Source organism: Arachis stenosperma, chromosome 4 (genome assembly GCF_014773155.1).
Source record: "Arachis stenosperma cultivar V10309 chromosome 4, arast.V10309.gnm1.PFL2, whole genome shotgun sequence".
NCBI lineage: Eukaryota > Viridiplantae > Streptophyta > Magnoliopsida > Fabales > Fabaceae > Arachis > Arachis stenosperma.
Window position 1 is genome coordinate 128,908,882 of NC_080380.1, and position 17,848 is coordinate 128,926,729.

Here is a 17,848-nt window from a genome sequence, read left to right on the forward strand (position 1 = left end):
TGATTGTGTGTGAGTTTGTGTGTGTGAGATGTATGTTTTATTTGTGTGTCGGCATTTTTTTTTATATTTTGGGTGTTGTGGTCGAATCTGGACAATGATAAAAAAGAATATTATTGCTAGAATAATTGATGAATAATATTAGATGTAATAAATATGTAATTATATATATTTATTGTATTAAATGAATGAGTGAGATATAAATTGTAACACCTTAACTACTAAAGCTCACGCTTCCGGCTGCACGACTCTGATTGCTTGGACATTACGACGACACTTATACTATTTAATACTAAAATATGAGCCTGTTTAAAACTTTTTACCGCAATATCGCTCCCAAGATACTTCATTCGATCACGTACATCCATAGATACTATACAACTTACATAAACTCGTAAAGATTACATCCAAATATATAAATAGTATTACAAGCATTAACCAATACAATTCCTAACTCTCTTACAGAATATATCAAGATAAAGGCGAGGGTAAAATAAATAATAATCTAAAGCAATACAGAGCATCACAACAATAACTAAATAAACTCTTCGCGACATCTGCATCCATATCCTGAAAGGAGAAAAATGTAGGGGTGAGAACATCATCCTCGAAAGGGTTCTCAGTAGAGGGTTTTTGAGAATTACTATAATAGAATACGTGAAGATAACCGCACCAGTGATTAATAACCGTTTTATGCCTCTTTTCAAAAACAACGGTTTACAATAAAAGTAAAGTCGGAATCTCTTCTAAAAGACGAACCGTTCAATTCTCAAAAACTCAAAAGCCTTTTAAAAAGGTTTAACCATGCTGAACCAAATTATCATTTCATACTATTCCAAACCAAAAACACAAAACCAAAACCAATCATCGGTCCATCTCATTTCAACCACAGCCCTAGGCCCAAACAATCCAACCATCAACCAACCACCATAATCCAACAGAGTTCTAGATGCAAACATAGATAGGAAGTTCTGTAAATCATGTTGCTTGTATGCGAAGTTTGTATTCGTAGGTTTTGATGAATGACAAACCAATAAACGACATGAAAAGACATACCAACAAACACCTTGAATGAACAAGCATGAAGAGTTGAAAGCAAACACAACAACAACAAGAAACTCAAGTCCACAACAGTTGAAGACAAGTATAGAGTCTTAGGACTTAGGTAACTTCTTGTTAAGAACCAATTGCTAAATCTCTCAACACACACTCACAAAATATTTTGATGCACATCTTGCAATTCGATGCTAGCCAAAAGGTTTAAAAACTTGTTTTCAAAAGTACAAAAGCATAGGAATTGACTCCAACAAGTTTGAGATCAATCCTAAGCATTTTGAAGTGATTTTAAGCCATTCTTTGAGGTTTGCATCGATGCACACTCATCTTGCATCGATGCAAAGCATGCAACGACTTGTTGCATCGATGCAAAGATGTTTGCATCGATGCAACCTAGCTGAAAATTCAAATTTCAGCATCAAAGACACATTTGCATCGATGCAAAGTGTTATGCATCGATGCAAATAATTCAAAAACATAAAAAACGGCTAGTTTTGACATAAATGCTCCATCCCATTAATTCCCCAACGTTTCTAAGGTTTGGGGAATCTATAAATGGATGGATTGAAGCCTTATTTCACAATCTTGAGTAGTTGGAAACTATCTTGTTCATATTCTTTCATTCTACACATTTTTAAAGTAATATAATACACAATTTGAGAGAGCAATATCAATTGGTTCAATAGTGCTAAACTTGTAATCATACACTCTTCTAGAGAGTACTCATTTCATCTCAACAATTCTCTGAGAATTGTTTTCTTGTACACCTTGTAAATTGGAGTGTGATCTCCAAGGTTGAGTCAAGAGTTATAAACACTATAGTCGGTGAGGATACCAAAGAGGTATACTAAGTACTCAAGGCAAATCTTAGAGAAGGTATCTCTAAGTGGAGTGGGTTAGTATACGAGTGGTGATCATATACCGTGAGGTGTTAGAAACTAAGGACTCGGATTGTAAAAGGTTTTGCGCGAGCACCTTGAAGCTTGGCAATAGTGGAACTTCTCAATTGCGATTGAGAAAGAAAGTGGACGTAGGACAAGGATTGTGCCGAACCACTCTAAATAGCGTTTGCATCTCTCCAAACTCATCTCTTCAATATTATTGTCTTTTACCTTTAAGCAAATAAATTGTGATCGTAAAGTAGCTTCGTAAGTACTTAAGGAGTGGCTTAAGTCCGATTGGTGAAAAGCTTGATCAATTTATTTGAGTTGGTGTCTATTGGAAAGTAAAAGCTCCTTATAAATGCTTAGCAATTGAGTTAAGCTCTTGGAAAAATACTAGTACAATAACGCTTTTGTATATTGTCTTTAACTTTCGCAAAAAGATTCATTGTTGTTGCATTACTCAATTCACCCCCCCCCTCTTGAGTAATTGTGCATAGGTTCTACAAGTTCAAGCACAAACAAACAGTTACAGCAAGTAGAACAATTAGCAGTTAATCACAAAGGCAAACCACGTACAATATGCACACCCAAACAATGTCACATAGATGCATATGATGTATGCCTGTCCTAGTGGTTGATGATATCATCTGTTGATTATATAGCCAATCCGACACGTCCTGGTGGCTAACCATGGACAGAAACACCCATCGCGGAGCAAGTAGGTTTGAGCTACAACCCCATTGCTACTACCCGCTCAACCCAGAGCCAGTGGAATAACCACTACTGCGGCTACTACCCAGGCAGGTGTTTAAAAGCTCAACCTAGAGCGAGTGGAATCACCACTACTACTGCTACTACCCAGGCGTCAAAGTCTCGGACCTGGAGCAAGTGGGACGAACCACAACCCTTGCTACTACCCAGGTATCTCAAGCATATATTCATTCAGTCCCAGCCATGGATCGACATCCATCTCAGCCATCCGGCTTAAATTCATAATTCATAATCAGTCATACGGCCCATAACTCATTCGGCAATCAGCCATAAATCAATATCATACACAACCATTCCGACCCATAAAAAAACAGCACTTCCACCATTCAACATCATCAAATTCATAAAACTGTCATTTAAGCCATAAATCACTTTTCTCAAGCCATTTCACTTTGAAATCAAATTTCAACTCTTTTCAGCCTTGGCTTTAAAGATCTCATTTCTCAAATCATCTCAGGCTCATAAGCCAAATTTACTCAAAGTGAGTTCCCTTTTTAAAACAAAGCCACTCTCGACATTCTCTTTCCAAAACTTCCAAAACCATGGCAAGTTAAGGATTTATTTCAAAGTACTCAAAATCACCCATCCAACAATGGGATTTTATAACCAAAAGTTTCCCGGAAGAGTCCCAAGTCTTTAGGAGAGAATAACATAACTCATTTCGCCAAATTCATTTAAAATCATTAAAACCTTGGCTTTTCGATTTGAGTAATAAAATAGGATCTAAGCCAAACCGAGTCACGTAATCATTTACTTCTTTCAAAGCCGTTTCCTATACTTAGGTAAAATCAACTTCAACTCCCATGATAAATTCTAGAACGTTTCAACTGTTAAAAATTGTTTTAGTCTTGTAAGAATTCAAAATTCAAAGAGTACTTAAAACATTTCTCAAAACATTTCAAAATGAAACTTGTCAATAGACATTCAGGTTCTTTAAAAGTCATTAAAACTCCTCTAATTGAAACCCTCAAGTCAAATTCAAAGGCATTGCCCTTGTCACATTTAAAACAGCTTTAAAACATAAGTCTCATCTAAATAACTTCCTCCTGAAAGAGATACAATGCCTTTTTTAAGAAGCAAGACTAAATCACAATTTCCTCTTTAATAATTCATTTCAAAAGCATGAATCATCCTTTTCTTGATAATTCAAATAAAATAGTTGAAGTATTTAACTCATCATATTTCCAGACAACATTCAATAAAGACTTGGATTTTATAGAAATTTCGGCAACACCTCCCCTAAAACTTAGACTTTTGCCACCCGGTTCGGGTCCCAACTAAACCGTTCCTTATTCCTTTTCAACAACTCAAAACTAGAAATCAATTCAAAAACAAGTTAAATCTAACAGTCACCTCAGTGACATATCTCAAGGAAACTATTTCAAAATCAACTCAATATCAACCGATTTAACTCATTTCTAAAGCTTTAAAGAATCGGTTCAGCAACAAATCATTTATCAAAACCAAATCAATTAAAGCAAAACAAGCTGAATTTCAAGAGTATTCTATCTTTCACATTATCAAGAGTCAACTGAACTCAAATCAATTCTCAACAGATTAAACTCAAATTTCAAATATTTAAAGAATCAACTCCAAACATTCCATTTCACAAAGCCGCACAACAAAATCAGCCAACAAACATTCATATGCTTTCGAGACAATCAAATAATACATAAGGCCGATACAATCACCAAATACACATTGCATCACATCAGTATCCATATATAATAATTCCAATAATAAACTATAGTTTTCAGAAAACGCCCCTACCTCAACGCAAAACCATAATCCAAAAGCCTCATAAAGTTCTTTTCGTCTTAACCCAAACCAAAGGCAGCTTCAAAGCACAGTCCCACACATTTTTGCAGCAGCATAAACAGCTCTAATTTACAGCAAGCAACCTCAGTTACTAAATCCTAAGAACATTAATTTCGTAAATGCTTTAATACACGCACAGAACAATAATGCGAGGATTTTCGAAACATAAATACCTACTAGAATGACAAAATGAGGCAGCTGCAAACTCCGAGCACGGAATGCAAGCACGAATCCACATCTCTATGATGGACAACACCGCAATGCCTCAGCATAAGTTTATAGAGCAGCAACAAAAGGCCTTTCGACTCGAAAATTCTTACCAAAACAGGGGACTTGGTGGCTGTTTCCGGCGACAGAGGCGGCTGCAGCAACATTCAGTAACTACAGCATTCCGAGAATTCAAAAAGGACCAAAGCCAAAAACAAAATCCTTACCGCAACGAAGGAGTGACTGAGCCCAGTGACGGCATCTCCGGCAGTGTTTCTGGCGGCCACAAGACTCCTCCTGGCGGCCAGAACAGCGGCACGGCTTCTCTCTCCTTCGGCAGCAACAACAATGGTGTCTTCCGGCAACCACTGACCTCCGTCATTAGCAACAGAAGCTCCAGTTAGGCACCGTGAAGCAACAGATCGGCAGCACCGTCGGCCAAGGTGCAGTGGTGGAGACGCCCTCAACCGCGGTGAAACGCGGCGGTTGTGGAAGCTCGGCGGCGGCTGGCTTTGTGACGAGGACGACGGCGCGGTGACGGCGTGACAGCGGCGACCCGACAAGCTGGTCGGCGACGAGGAGAACGGCGAAGGCCCCACGCTCTGCGACGGTGACAGGCGGTGATGGCTTCCCGTGGTGGCTCCCTTTCGCGCATCTTCTCTCTCTCTCTGCGCACGAGTTCGGTGGTGGCGAGGCAGTGAGGCGCGACAGTCTTCTCCCTCGGTCAGGCGACGGCGTGATGGCGGCAGAGCGTGACGACAGTGAGGCCTCATCTCCCTCCTTCGCGTCACTCTCTCTTCTCGTTCAGATCTCCCCTCCCCTTTGTTAGCGATGGCGGCGACGGTGGCAGTGGCACCCACCGCGCCGCCTCTCACTTCTCCCTTCTTCCCTGATTTCGCAAAACCCCTCCCCTGCTTACCCCTTCTTCTTTTCTTTCCTTCGATTAGTTTACAGCTGTTGCTGCTGTGGCATTAGGTACCCTAGTGTGTACCGGGTCAGGGAAATCGGGTTACTGGGTTATCGGGTAGGGTTTTCAGGGTCAGGGTTGTGTGTGTTGAGTTTTAAAATTAGGGTAAAATTAGGTACAAGGGTAATTTTGTAATTTCACTTAAAAATAGTGATAATATAGTAATTGAAACTCAATTAAATCCAACACTAATTATCTATAGAAAATACTATTTGTTCATCACTTTCACAAATTATTTTCAATAAAAGGTCCAAATCAAGTATATTAGAAGTAATATACTTAATTTTTTCATTTTCCAAAATAGCAGTATTAATATTTAAAATATTACTTATTTAATCCAAATCATATAAAACCCTTATTATTTCATAACTATCAACTTTATAATTTAAATATAGAAAATAATCCAATAATTATAAAATTGGATAATAATCTCAATTTATTTCAAATTCAATAAATCAAAACTTGCTTTAATTTTTTTTAATAGAGAAGTTTCTGAAATTAAAGCTACAAAAACACTGAATTTGAAATTAGCTAATGATAGCCCTTTTTCAAAGATTTTGGATCTTACATAAATAGATCTATGTAATGTGAAATCTGTAATTAATTTAAGGTGATTGCTACGGTACGATGATAAATTAATACGTACCGATACGTTTAAAATGTGGACAAATAACAATAAGCCATGTGGTATTTATTTTCTACGTCAGCATTTAATTTTTTCTTTTTTAAATATATAATATATCACCACTTTTACTAAAACACCTTTTTAATTAAATAAAAATAAAAAATAAATTGTATTTAATTTTGATAAAAAGACTTAAACATCCTTCTTTTATTTGATTAGACAAAAATACCCTTTTAAATTAATCAAATTATAAAATTCAATTAATCTTAATTTTATAATTTCAAATAATTAAAACAACAAAATAAAAACATATTAAAAAAATAAAAAATCAAAATTGTTCTTCGTCTAGGTTAGAAACCTTCATCCTTCTAAAAGAAAAACCTTCATCGTTCATGCCTCTAAAAGTTTCGATCTTCTTCATCTTCTTCTCTCCTCTTCCTATCCTCTCTCGCTGCTCTTGGATCTCTCTCATCGCACGACGCCATTGTTTTGCTGGGATGCCCTAGTCAATTACCCAACCTAGTAACCTTAGCTCCACACACCGGCTAAACGCGAACCAATCCCTCCCATCACCCTCGAGCTCCTCCTTCCTCTCTCCGTCATCGATCTCACTCCCTCACCTCCGTCCATCTTCCGCCGCCGTCGCCGAAACGAGCTTTGAAGAAGGTGAATCATTGAAGTGCCTTGCGGAAGGGCTTTGGGAATTGACAGTGCTGGTATCACCGTTCTTCTTCCGGGGAACTGCAATGGTGGCTATGAAGGAGGTGATTCCAAGGACAGGCCCGTTCTTTGTGTCGGCGTTCTGGCTAATACCTGCCGGGTTCCTCCTCATCGGGTTCGCTGCTTCAAGGGGAAGACCGTTCCCTTCGGGACTCAATGCCTGGCTCTCAATCTCTCTCTTTGCATTAGTTGATGCAGCTTGCTTTCAGGTCTGTTCATATCTTATGCTCTCAAAAGTTATGAAATTTTCCATGGCAGTATATTTGTTACTTCCTTAGTTTGTTTGTTTAGAATGAAGGGGAATTGAAAGCAATGCTAATTGATTGGAATGCTTTAAGAATTGGCATATTGCATGCTTTGATTCCAGACTCATTCAGTATTGAAATTCAACTCATGATCATCCTTTTGTCTCTGTTCTAAGTCTTCTTCTCACCTTTGTGCCCATCTATATAAATACTGAAAACCTCATCAACTCATTCCAACTTCCCAAAGCATTTAAAGCAATACACATTTTCTTCTTCTCTTTTTTGTTTCCTTTCATCCCACCCAATTTTACAGAGCAATGTTAATGATGGAAGGAGAACAACAAAGTGCAGCGGTTATTCCTGATAATTACACATACCGTTTTGTATTAAAGGCATGTGCTTACTTGTTCTCTCTCTCTGAAGGGAAACAGGTGAATGCTCATGTATTGAAACTTGGGTTTGAATCGGATACTCATATTTGTAACAGTTTGATTCATTTTTATGCAACTTGTGGGTTTCTAGACTTGGCACACAAGGTGTTCGAGAAAATGTCCGAGAGAAGTGAGGTTTCATGGAATGTCATGATTGACTCTTATGCAAGTGCTGGTGAGTATGACACTGCATTGAGAATGTTCTGTGAGATGCAGAGGACTTTGGTTCCTATCCAAGGCTACGGGGACTACTGTCGATTGGGTCCAGATGCCTGGGATGAAGGTTGCTGTTCTTTATTTTTTGTTAACTTTTTTTGGTGATCCTAGAAGTGAAATTAATAAATGAGTTAATAATTATTGTATTTGGGGAGATCAGTATTGAGATTTTCTTACGATCATGAGGGCTAAAAGTTTAGTCTGCTAAACTTACGGATTTCGTTTCTTTTTTCTTTGTTGAAAAATATTGTCAGCCTGGTCCGGATTCGGTTGGGATCTTTGCCATTTCACAAAGTTGCAGTGGAGTGGCAGCTCGAGCCTGCGGTCTTGTTAGTTTAGAACCTACAAAGGTAGTGTATCGTCTTGTAAATAAGTGAGTATGATTTGTGATTATTCTTCCATTTCTTTGTATGCAAGTTAAACTCTGCATTCTATTCGAGTTTTGAATTTCTAAGTCCCTAAATTTTTAATAGATTGCGGAGATCCTGAAAGATCGTCCATCTTGGTTTCGGGAGTGTCGGAGCCTAGAGGTTTTCACAATGTTCCCTGCGGGTAATGGAGGGACCATTGAACTTGTGTACACACAGGTGAGAATTCAAATACAACATTTGACCATTCTTTTTGTTTATTACTCTCTTGAGTAAAATTTGATTTTTTCAGACATATGCTCCAACGACACTGGCTCCTGCCCGGGATTTCTGGACTCTCAGATACACTACAAGCCTGGAAAATGGCAATCTTGTGGTGAGTTTGCGTTGGACTTACGATAAAACTGTGACTCTCACTTTTAAAGTTCTGCTTTGAAGTGAGATGATGCTTTCATTATTTTGCACTTAATCCATCTGATTCCACTTTTGAAGGTTTGTGAGAGATCTCTATCTGGTTCTGGGAGTGGCCCTAATGCAGTTGCTGCTGCTCAGTTTGTAAGGGCTGAAATGCTTCCTAGCGGCTATTTGATTCGACCATGTGAAGGTGGAGGGTCAATTATTCACATCGTAGACCACCTAAATCTTGAGGTATGACCGACTGCTTTACAATTTGGCATCTGTTTTTCATTTCTTCTTTCACACATTAACATGTTTGTTGTTTTCTTCCAGGCCTGTAGTGTGCCAGAAGTGTTGCGTCCACTTTACGAATCATCAAAAGTGGTGGCCCAAAAAATGACAATTGCAGTAAGTTTATCATAGTTAATCTGTTAAATAATGTGTGTAAATTATCATTGACTAGTGTCATAATTGTGAATAATGTCCAAATATGAACTGCAAATCTTTTTGACGATTTCGTCTGGTATGAGTAAATAATATGGGAAAATAGATGTTTGACTGTGCGAAGACATAATCTAGAAGTTGTAAGGTTCTGTCTTTATGACATACAGATTGAATATCTCCGTATATTTCCCTCGTTTCCTCTTCTTGTTCATCTATTCATGTCTTTAACCTGTTGTTAGGGAACATACTTTCATGTCGTTCCGTATTTTAGAAGATAGTTATTAATTGATGGTTCTTGTGATAGGCACTTAGATATATAAGGCAAATAGCCCAGGAAACAAGTGGTGAAGTGGTATATGGATTGGGTCAGCAGCCTGCTGTTCTTCGAACATTTAGCCAAAGATTGAGCAGGTAGGCAAATAGCATGAATCACTGTTTCTTTGAAACTTATTTCAATCTCCAATTCCATTGTGTTTATTTTGCATCATTCTCTCTTATACGATGTACTCATCCTTGGCTGAAATTGAAATCTCACACCTACAGAGGCTTCAATGATGCTGTGAATGGATTCAATGATGACGGATGGACTGTACTAAACTGTGATGGTGCTGAGGATGTAATTATTGCAGTTAATTCAACCAAGAATTTGAGTGGCACTTCTAATCCTGCTAGTTCCCTTACATTTCTTGGAGGAATTCTCTGTGCAAAAGCTTCTATGTTGCTCCAAGTGAGTCCGAAAATCCAATTGCCTGAAATTCTCTGCAAAAGCTTCTCCTTGCCGGGATATTACTATTAATCTTTTGTGCATGACATGGAAAAGTGAAACTGGCTTTTGAAAAGTTTGATATCAAATATGATCATCGAGAGGAAAGACATTCTTTGATAAAATGTGAACATGGTGATTTGAAATGGATGAAGAGTTCCTTAATATACATTGAATTGTTTTATGACAAGTCTTTTATATTGCTTTGTTTTCAGAACGTCCCTCCTGCTGTTTTGGTTCGCTTTCTCAGGGAGCACCGCTCAGAGTGGGCTGATTTCAATGTTGATGCTTATGCTGCCGCATCACTGAAAGCTGGCTCCTATGCTTATCCAGGAATGAGGCCTACAAGATTCACTGGCAGTCAAATAATCATGCCCCTTGGCCATACAATTGAACATGAAGAGGTAATTTGCTTTTTTCATTCCCGGCTACTTGCCACACAATGTCTTTCCTTTTCGGGCCGATAAATGATTTGTACTTTCAAGCAAAATTGCCAACAAGGTTTCATTTTTACTCCAGATGCTGGAAGTTATTCGGCTTGAAGGCCACTCTCTTGCAAGGAAGAAGCCTGCTGATTCTACTGTGGATTTGAGAGCCATAGCTGAAAAGAGGCATAGCTTTAAAATTTGTGTTGGAAGTTACAGAACTTATTATCTCATGGATCAAATGTATTTGTTTAGCCATCTAGTTATAGTTTATAAAGTTAAAAGCGTCCAATTTACATCAGTATTGAACCTGTGTGGAAACGTCAAATTTTGCTTAATGCAGAAGCTTTTTGAGGTTATCTTTGTGGAATTTCAAAATGTAAATGGCTTCATATGTAAGTTACAAATTACATGGCATGTATTCTTGTTTTCTATTTCTGCAGAAGCATGTCCCAAGGAGAGAATGTTTCCACAGATCTCAGTATTTGGTTAAAAGAGAAATGGAATCCTGGAGAGGTAATCATCATCTTACACTGTGTTCTAACTGTTAATGTTGGTAAAAAAAATGGTCTTCTATTTTAATTTATTTTTATTCAAATCTCAGATTCCCGAAGAAGCTCCTCCAGATTCAGTTGTTCGGTAGAAATTCACAAACACAGCGCTCTGTACTATGTTAACAAGATTCAACAGTGATGTTAGTTGTATTTTTATTATGTTTGATTATGTCAGATCAAGAGCATATCAAAAATTGCTCTGGCTTTAGGATAGTTGATTTATATCAATTGATTTTGCAAAGAACCGAGTGAATATTCAAAGGCTTTTAATGTAATTCATAACGGTTAAAATATTCCAATCTCATTTTGAGCCAGAATCATAAAATATATAGTTCTTACATTGGATGCCATATAGATTGAATCTTCTTTTTGTAATTTTCCAAATTTCATATTACGAGAGTAAAAAAAAACATATGTACATGAACCAGAAATGACTATGCTGAGAATGGAAGACTTAATTGAAGCCTAAGTAATTCCATTGAAAGCATGCCTATTTTTACAACTAGAGTATGTACATAACTTTGAAATATGCTAAACAAAAGGAAATTACATATATCTAAATCAAAGAACTTTTCTTCTTCTTCTTCTTCTTCTTCTTCTTCATAATCAAAAGCAAAGTGCAATCTGATTAGACACTAGAAATGTGATCAGTGCCAATATCTGATCCAATAGTAGATCTATGAAATGTGAAAGATTCAGCCAATTTCACTGCATCTGAGACTCTAAGCCTTGTTCCTTGTTGACCTACAACAGTGGCTGCAACCTTAGCTGCTATTGAACCTATGCTTTTCAAATCAGATATGCCTCTTAGAACACCATAAAGTATACCGCACGCATATGCATCTCCAGCACAAGTATCTACCGGAACACATGGAAATGGGGGAATGTATACGGCTTCACCCATTAGACTGATGTAGGAGCCTCTATGACCGTCAGTTACTGATACTAGCGGAACAAAGTGGCTCAGATACCTTGTAACCAAAGCAGAGCTTTCCTTTGCGTCGAAATTGCAGAGCGATCTGGCCTCATCACTGTTTGCGAAGATTAAATCCGCATGATTCCCAATAATTTCCCTGATGAAAGAAGAAATTGCAGCATGGAAAGGAATGAACTCTGGGTCTGCATAAATCTATGGAGAATAATGTCAAGTAATAATAACCTTACCAGAAATCATCATAGTGTCTCTCAATGCAGGAGACATCTGAGGCTGTTACTGCAACTAAGGCACCGTTACTGCGAGCTTTCTGACATGCTTCTGTTATTGCTCTAATAGTATCGGGTAGTTCAAATAGATACCCTTCAACAACAAGTATGTTGGTCTTGGTAACCGCATTAGCCAAGATTTTGTCATAGTTAACAGTTGATGATGTACGCTGCCCCCAGATTACAAATATTAGCATCTTCACCATTGATATGGTGACAGAAAATAAACAAGTTGGAAGAGAAAACTAGTAGAAAGCCAAGATAACCATTTTCCACTCCTAGATTGATGCTTAAAAGTAGAAATAAATAATAGTGCATGAAAGAGTAACTGCCAAGTCTTTTTTTTTCTTCAATGTACAAAATGGAATACAAAGTGAACAATTCAACTCCAAAACAAAACTCAAGAAACTTTGGGCAACTCGCATAGCTCAACTATTCAACATGCCATTTAGATGTGTCAATGTTCTTCTCATTGTATGGATATACATAAAAACAAAGAGGATCAAAACTATACAAACCAATCCACATATACTTAGAAACATATTATCAGTTAACAAAGAATCTACAAACTCCTTTTTTGTCCGTCTGACACAACCAACTTTAGCTTCAAATTAATTGAGTTGGCTGCAAAAAGCTTACCAAGCCAATTGCAAGGAAAAACAAAGAGACTTTTCCAAGAATGATTTATACAACTGAAGTCTACATCAAAGAAATGAAGCACAAGGAAGATTGGATATATAACTGAAATTTTTCCCCGGAAAAGACAAACTGATTGGTTGATATCTGCAATCAGAATTATAACCATATATTCACATAAAAACAGAAAACAAAGAAAATCCATGGAAGAAGATGAAAATGCTAGGTTGAACCTATAAAATAAAAAATCCTGATTGTTCTGAAACACCACAATTTTAGCAAAATTTAAGCACAATTTTAACAATCCAATAGCCTTAGGTGTTTCTTAGTTGAAAAAAAATCCAACAACAATACAATATCACAACAATACAATCCAATTACAAAATCACAGTAAACCACAGCAACTCACTCCAAACCAGTAATCTCAAGTCTCCAACAGTCAATATTATTCAACAATTATTCAATTCAGTAACAAGTCCACAGATTAACTAACAACAATTATTCAGCAATTATTCAACCAGTATCAACAGCAAGATTCACAGATTAACAAGTCAACAAAGTTGGTGTTGGGGGACATTTTCACTTACAAGTCAGCAAGGATATTCAGCTTAACAATTTCAACAAGCATATTCAACAGTTTCATATTTCAAGCTTTCAACAAGGATATTCAGCTTAACAATTTCAACAAGTATATTCATATTCATAACCGTTTCATATTTCCAGTACAAATCAACAAAACAACAAATTTACAACTTACAAGTCAGCAAGGATATTCAGCTTAACAATTTCAACAAGCATATTCAACAGTTTCATATTTCAAGCTTTCAACAAGGATATTCAGCTTAACAATTTCAACAAGCATATTCATATTCATAACAGCAAGTCAGCAAGAAGTGCAGAAAAAAAGTAAGTTTACAACTTACAAGTGCAACAACTTACAAGTGCAATGCAGAACAGAGCAGGTGTAATGCATTTGACAGAACAATCATTAAACTTCAAGTGCAGAACAGAGCAGAAGCAGATTACAGAACTGGAGCTTACCTGTTTGACAGAGTCACAGAGTAGAAGGGCGAGGCAACGGCGAGTTCGATCGGAAAAGCAATGGCGATTGGGCGAGGGCGACGGCGCTGGAACGGCGAGTTCGACTGCGCGGCAACGGCGACTTCGCGGCAACGGCGACTTCGCGGGTGGCGGGTCTGTATCTGTCCTGTTCCTACTCCCTTGGTTGAGTCGGTTCCTTCAGAGTTCAGACCGGCGGTGAGACGAAGAGGATGACGGCGGGCGGCTGGGGGCTGGGTGAGTGAGGTGAGGCGGACTGGCGGAGGGCTGATAGGGTTAGGCTTAGGCGCCGTTAGGGTTGGGGGGGAAAGGGGAGGGAAAGTGGAAACTGGGGTCGGGTGGGGGTGGGGATTGGTAGCCCGTAGGGCTTTTGTTATTTGTTTTTTTAAATAAACCAAAAATGGATGAAAGATAGCAAAAGAACACTTTTTTATTTTTAATATTGGATTAACAATGGTGTTTTTCTAAAATGTGATCTAATGTGGTATTTTTTTAAAATGTGGGATGATTTAATGTACGGAGTACAAATCGGACCGTCCGATTTTTAAGAGGTACAGAAATCGGACAGTCCGATTTTTAGGTACACAAATCGGACGGTTCGATTTCTGTACTCGGACCGTCCGATTTGTATTGAAAAAATTAAAAAAATTTGGAGTACACAAATCGGTGGGTCCGATTTGTGTACTCCAAATTTTTTAAATTTTTTCAACACAAATCGGTGGGTCCGATTTGTGTACTCCAACTTTTTAAAATTTTTTCAACACAAATCGGTAGGACCGATTTGTGTACTCCCATAGTTTTGAAAAACACAACAAATCACCATGTTAAAGTATAACACCCATTTTACTACCGTATCAAAATTTTTTAGCTAGAACTATACATAATTAATTTCAAAAATTCAAAGATTTAAGACTGAGCGTGATAAAAGAATATAAAAGAACTAAATTTCAATTACTAAAATAGTATAAATTCATAGATAGTCAAATGGAGACATTAAATAATTCGGCAAACAAACACCAACACAAACGTAAACAAAATATAATGTCGTATGTCACTAGACGGCTCATATGCCCACAAGAAAATAATAAAAATAAAAATAATAATAAATATCCTATGTTGTAAATCTAATCTTGTGGAAATTCATAATTATCACGATAGTGATTATCATATAGCTTATTAAGATTTTCAATGGCATTTTCTTTGACCCTATCTCTGATCACATTATGATTCTTTAGCACGAGTGAGACTGCAATCTTCATGCGAACCCCATCATCCACCTAATAAAATTTGAATAATTACACATTAGGCTTAACTACCTAAATATAAAAGAAAGAACGAAGAAAAAGATTAGTGCATAACATTACCTTTATGTTAAAATGATCATCTTCAAAACAATCTATCATCCAACTTGCAACACACACCCGCGTCACTCCTACATATCGAGGAAGCTATATTAGAGTATTATATAATTGCATAAATTTTATATCAATAACTACTAATTATACGATCTTACGATCCAGCTTCGAGGGTCGGAAGGCCTTCTGCCTCTTCAAATTCAAATTGTGAAGAAATCAGAGTTGGAGTGGTCTCAAAGTCATAGAATGAACGATCTTCCAATACCTCGTCCAAATAAATGGCCTATTTATGTCTATGTTAGAGTTTGCTTTTTTAGTCATATATGTAGATAATTAACAAAAAAAAGGAAAATATAGTTACCAATTTTAAAGCTGTCCTCTTTCGCTTGAACTGTTTCTCAATGGGTAATGGGTCTAGCAAAATTATTTGTCTTTTAACACGATCAATCACTACGAGGTACCAGTGTTCATGGCCTTCGTCAGTAGTTTCAGATACAGGGATAAAGACCTAATCAAGAGAAAGTCATTTTAGGTATTAAAATTATTTTATGCCAATATTTGCTAATATGAATTTAAAATGATTGGGAACTTACTCTTTTTAAGCAGTCAACTTTGCCCAAATAAACATGTGTGACATAAAGCGGCAGACGGTCGGGATCCAATTTTGTCTTCTCTGCCAGCTACATTATTTAAGCCACTAGTTTATATGCGCAATACAAAAAACAACTACCAATATTATTTTAGTATACACTCCTGTATACTGACCGCAAAAATTGTGGGTAAAAACCAATAACCACTTTCTCTGGTCAACTCTATCCTCATCATATCTGCTACTAAGTCTAGCACAAGAGAATCGATTGGCTTTCCTGGAATCAAGCTCCTGAATACATCTCTGTGAGCTGTAAACTCTGAAAATACTATATCCTCCTGGTAGCTGCCAAAGATAATTTAACATAAATAGAAATAGCTAAATAAATCAACAACACCGTTAACAAATAAAATTCTGATTGAGTTTACTTACTTATCCATCAAATGATCACCATACAAGTATACTGCAATTGCAAGTTCAATTTCGTCCAAACCCATTGAAGCTATTGGTCTAAAACAGACTTGCACCCACTAAATATATAAAAAAAACTGTTATTAGTGAAATAATAATAATAATAATAATAATAATAATAATAATAATAATAATAATAATAATAATAATAATAATAATAAACTACTTATTACTTAGTACTCACAATAGGTAGCTCTAATCCAGGAATATTGATTGGAGCAAGTGAATCTGTTCTCCTTTTTTTAGCAATGGACAGATCTGTCTTGACCTTCTCAATACAGCATAGCAACAACGGATTATTCGACGCACTACTTTGTTGGTTAAGAGTCTTAGAATTGGAACCAAAGACCTTAAACACCTTAGAGGGAGAGCTGACATTATTTTCCAATCGTTGAACAAGAGATTGGACTATTTGGGTCAATTGCTCAACAGAATTAGCTAATGACTCTAAAGTCACTCTGTCCTTCAACGATGGATTGGGTTCACTGTAACATTAGAACATTGCATGCAGGGTTAAAATCTCATTTTATTCACTATGAAAAAACCAAAGTGCATTTAGCTTTTACACAGGAGAATACAAAAATATAATTAACATGAAGAATATGTACAACTAACTGAACGAAAATTGAATGAAGGAGGAGAGGAGCTTGAGCAGTGGGGATTGCGGCTGGAAGAGATAATTGTGACTAGGTAAAAAATTTTGATTGACCAGAACAAATACAAGGATTTAATTTTTTCAACTTTATATTAAATTTTTAATTTCTAATATAATTAAAAAATTTTAATTAATTATATAAAAGTAATTTAGTTCTTTTTAACGCTAGTAATGCTTAAAAGGACTTTAGTACTTAATATGAATTACAAGACTATCTTTTTGTTTTTAAAATCGTATTCAAATTTTCAATTTTTAATACAACTAAATAATATAATATAGTCTTATGATGGTATTTTTTTAGAATTTTTTTTAATTAATCTTCAAATATTGCTTTATTCTCTTAAACACATAGGGATGCTTTAGTCTATTTAAAAGTTCTCCCGAAATTGATTCAATTGTTTATTGCCACAATAAAAATTAGTTGAAAAAGAAGAAAGAAAACATAAAAAGCAAAATAAATTATAGAAGACTATTCAAAATAAATTTATAATACAAGAAACAAAAAAATAATAATACGTACTTGTTCAAAATTTCAGTTGGTTCTTGACAGATCTTCATGTTAGGAATAGAACTTGCCTCAACAGAAGTAGCTCAAATATTTCTTCGTGTTTTTACCATTGTAAGTGACTTGTAGTATTATGTGTTTGAGAATAAAAATACATAACAATGATAAAAGAGAGTTGTTATTATATATCAATTTACGCTAAATCTATATTAAATGCAAATATTCATTCTAATTATTGACAATCTAATTAGTTTATAATCAACATAAATCATATCAATTATATTATTTACAAGTAAATCATATATTCCGTCAAAATCATATATGATTTACAAGTAAATCATATATTCCGTCAAAATCATATTATTTGAGAATAAAAAGTATTTAACACTTTTTTTTAATATTATTTTGCTTGTACGGCAACCCACCATGTATCTTTGTGAATTGTGAAGAATTTTTAGGATGATCCTCTTTATTGTTTATTTTTGAAT

General features: G+C 36.2%; 3 protein-coding genes across 3 annotated transcripts; 1 reads left to right on the forward strand and 2 right to left on the reverse strand.

Annotated features, from left to right (window-relative positions):
* Positions 1 to 364: 364 nt before the first annotated feature.
* On the reverse strand, positions 365 to 7,157 carry LOC130975492 (uncharacterized). Its single transcript, XM_057900283.1, has 6 exons — positions 6,946 to 7,157; positions 4,961 to 5,696; positions 4,847 to 4,888; positions 4,704 to 4,766; positions 4,479 to 4,624; positions 365 to 567 (listed from the first exon to the last, which is right to left on the reverse strand). The coding sequence occupies exons 1-5, from the start codon at positions 7,155 to 7,157 to the stop codon at positions 4,526 to 4,528; spliced, it is 1,152 nt and encodes a 383-aa protein (XP_057756266.1). The 3' UTR covers positions 365 to 567; positions 4,479 to 4,525.
* A 459-nt stretch (positions 7,158 to 7,616) lies between these two features.
* LOC130975493 (homeobox-leucine zipper protein REVOLUTA-like) lies at positions 7,617 to 10,976 on the forward strand. Its single transcript, XM_057900284.1, has 13 exons — positions 7,617 to 7,896; positions 7,940 to 8,004; positions 8,192 to 8,287; positions 8,411 to 8,524; positions 8,598 to 8,681; positions 8,798 to 8,953; positions 9,035 to 9,109; positions 9,450 to 9,556; positions 9,689 to 9,872; positions 10,124 to 10,312; positions 10,428 to 10,576; positions 10,777 to 10,849; positions 10,938 to 10,976. Exons 1-13 carry the CDS (start codon positions 7,617 to 7,619, stop codon positions 10,974 to 10,976), a joined length of 1,611 nt encoding a protein of 536 aa, XP_057756267.1.
* Positions 10,977 to 11,515: 539 nt separating this feature from the next.
* Positions 11,516 to 12,296, reverse strand: LOC130975494 (uncharacterized). Its single transcript, XM_057900285.1, has 2 exons — positions 12,052 to 12,296; positions 11,516 to 11,960 (listed from the first exon to the last, which is right to left on the reverse strand). Exons 1-2 carry the CDS (start codon positions 12,294 to 12,296, stop codon positions 11,516 to 11,518), a joined length of 690 nt encoding a protein of 229 aa, XP_057756268.1.
* Between the last annotated feature and the right edge of the window lie 5,552 nt (positions 12,297 to 17,848).

What these genes read in the sequence shown, in the direction of transcription:
- LOC130975492 (XM_057900283.1), bottom strand. Translation starts at nt 7,157, where the DNA reads ATGAGGAGGAACCCGGCAGGTATTAGCCAGAACGCCGACACAAAGAAC. An exon ending in TCAGTCACTCCTTCGTTGCG is followed by an intron (nt 4,889 to 4,960) that starts GTAAGGATTTTG and finishes ATGTTGCTGCAG; the next exon opens with CCGCCTCTGTCGCCGGAAAC. An exon ending in CCACCAAGTCCCCTGTTTTG is followed by an intron (nt 4,767 to 4,846) that starts GTAAGAATTTTC and finishes TGTCCATCATAG; the next exon opens with AGATGTGGATTCGTGCTTGC.
- LOC130975493 (XM_057900284.1), top strand. Translation starts at nt 7,617, where the DNA reads ATGGAAGGAGAACAACAAAGTGCAGCGGTTATTCCTGATAATTACACA. An exon ending in TAGACCACCTAAATCTTGAG is followed by an intron (nt 8,954 to 9,034) that starts GTATGACCGACT and finishes GTTTTCTTCCAG; the next exon opens with GCCTGTAGTGTGCCAGAAGT. An exon ending in TTTAGCCAAAGATTGAGCAG is followed by an intron (nt 9,557 to 9,688) that starts GTAGGCAAATAG and finishes TCACACCTACAG; the next exon opens with AGGCTTCAATGATGCTGTGA.
- LOC130975494 (XM_057900285.1), bottom strand. Translation starts at nt 12,296, where the DNA reads ATGGTGAAGATGCTAATATTTGTAATCTGGGGGCAGCGTACATCATCA. An exon ending in AGACACTATGATGATTTCTG is followed by an intron (nt 11,961 to 12,051) that starts GTAAGGTTATTA and finishes TTCTTTCATCAG; the next exon opens with GGAAATTATTGGGAATCATG.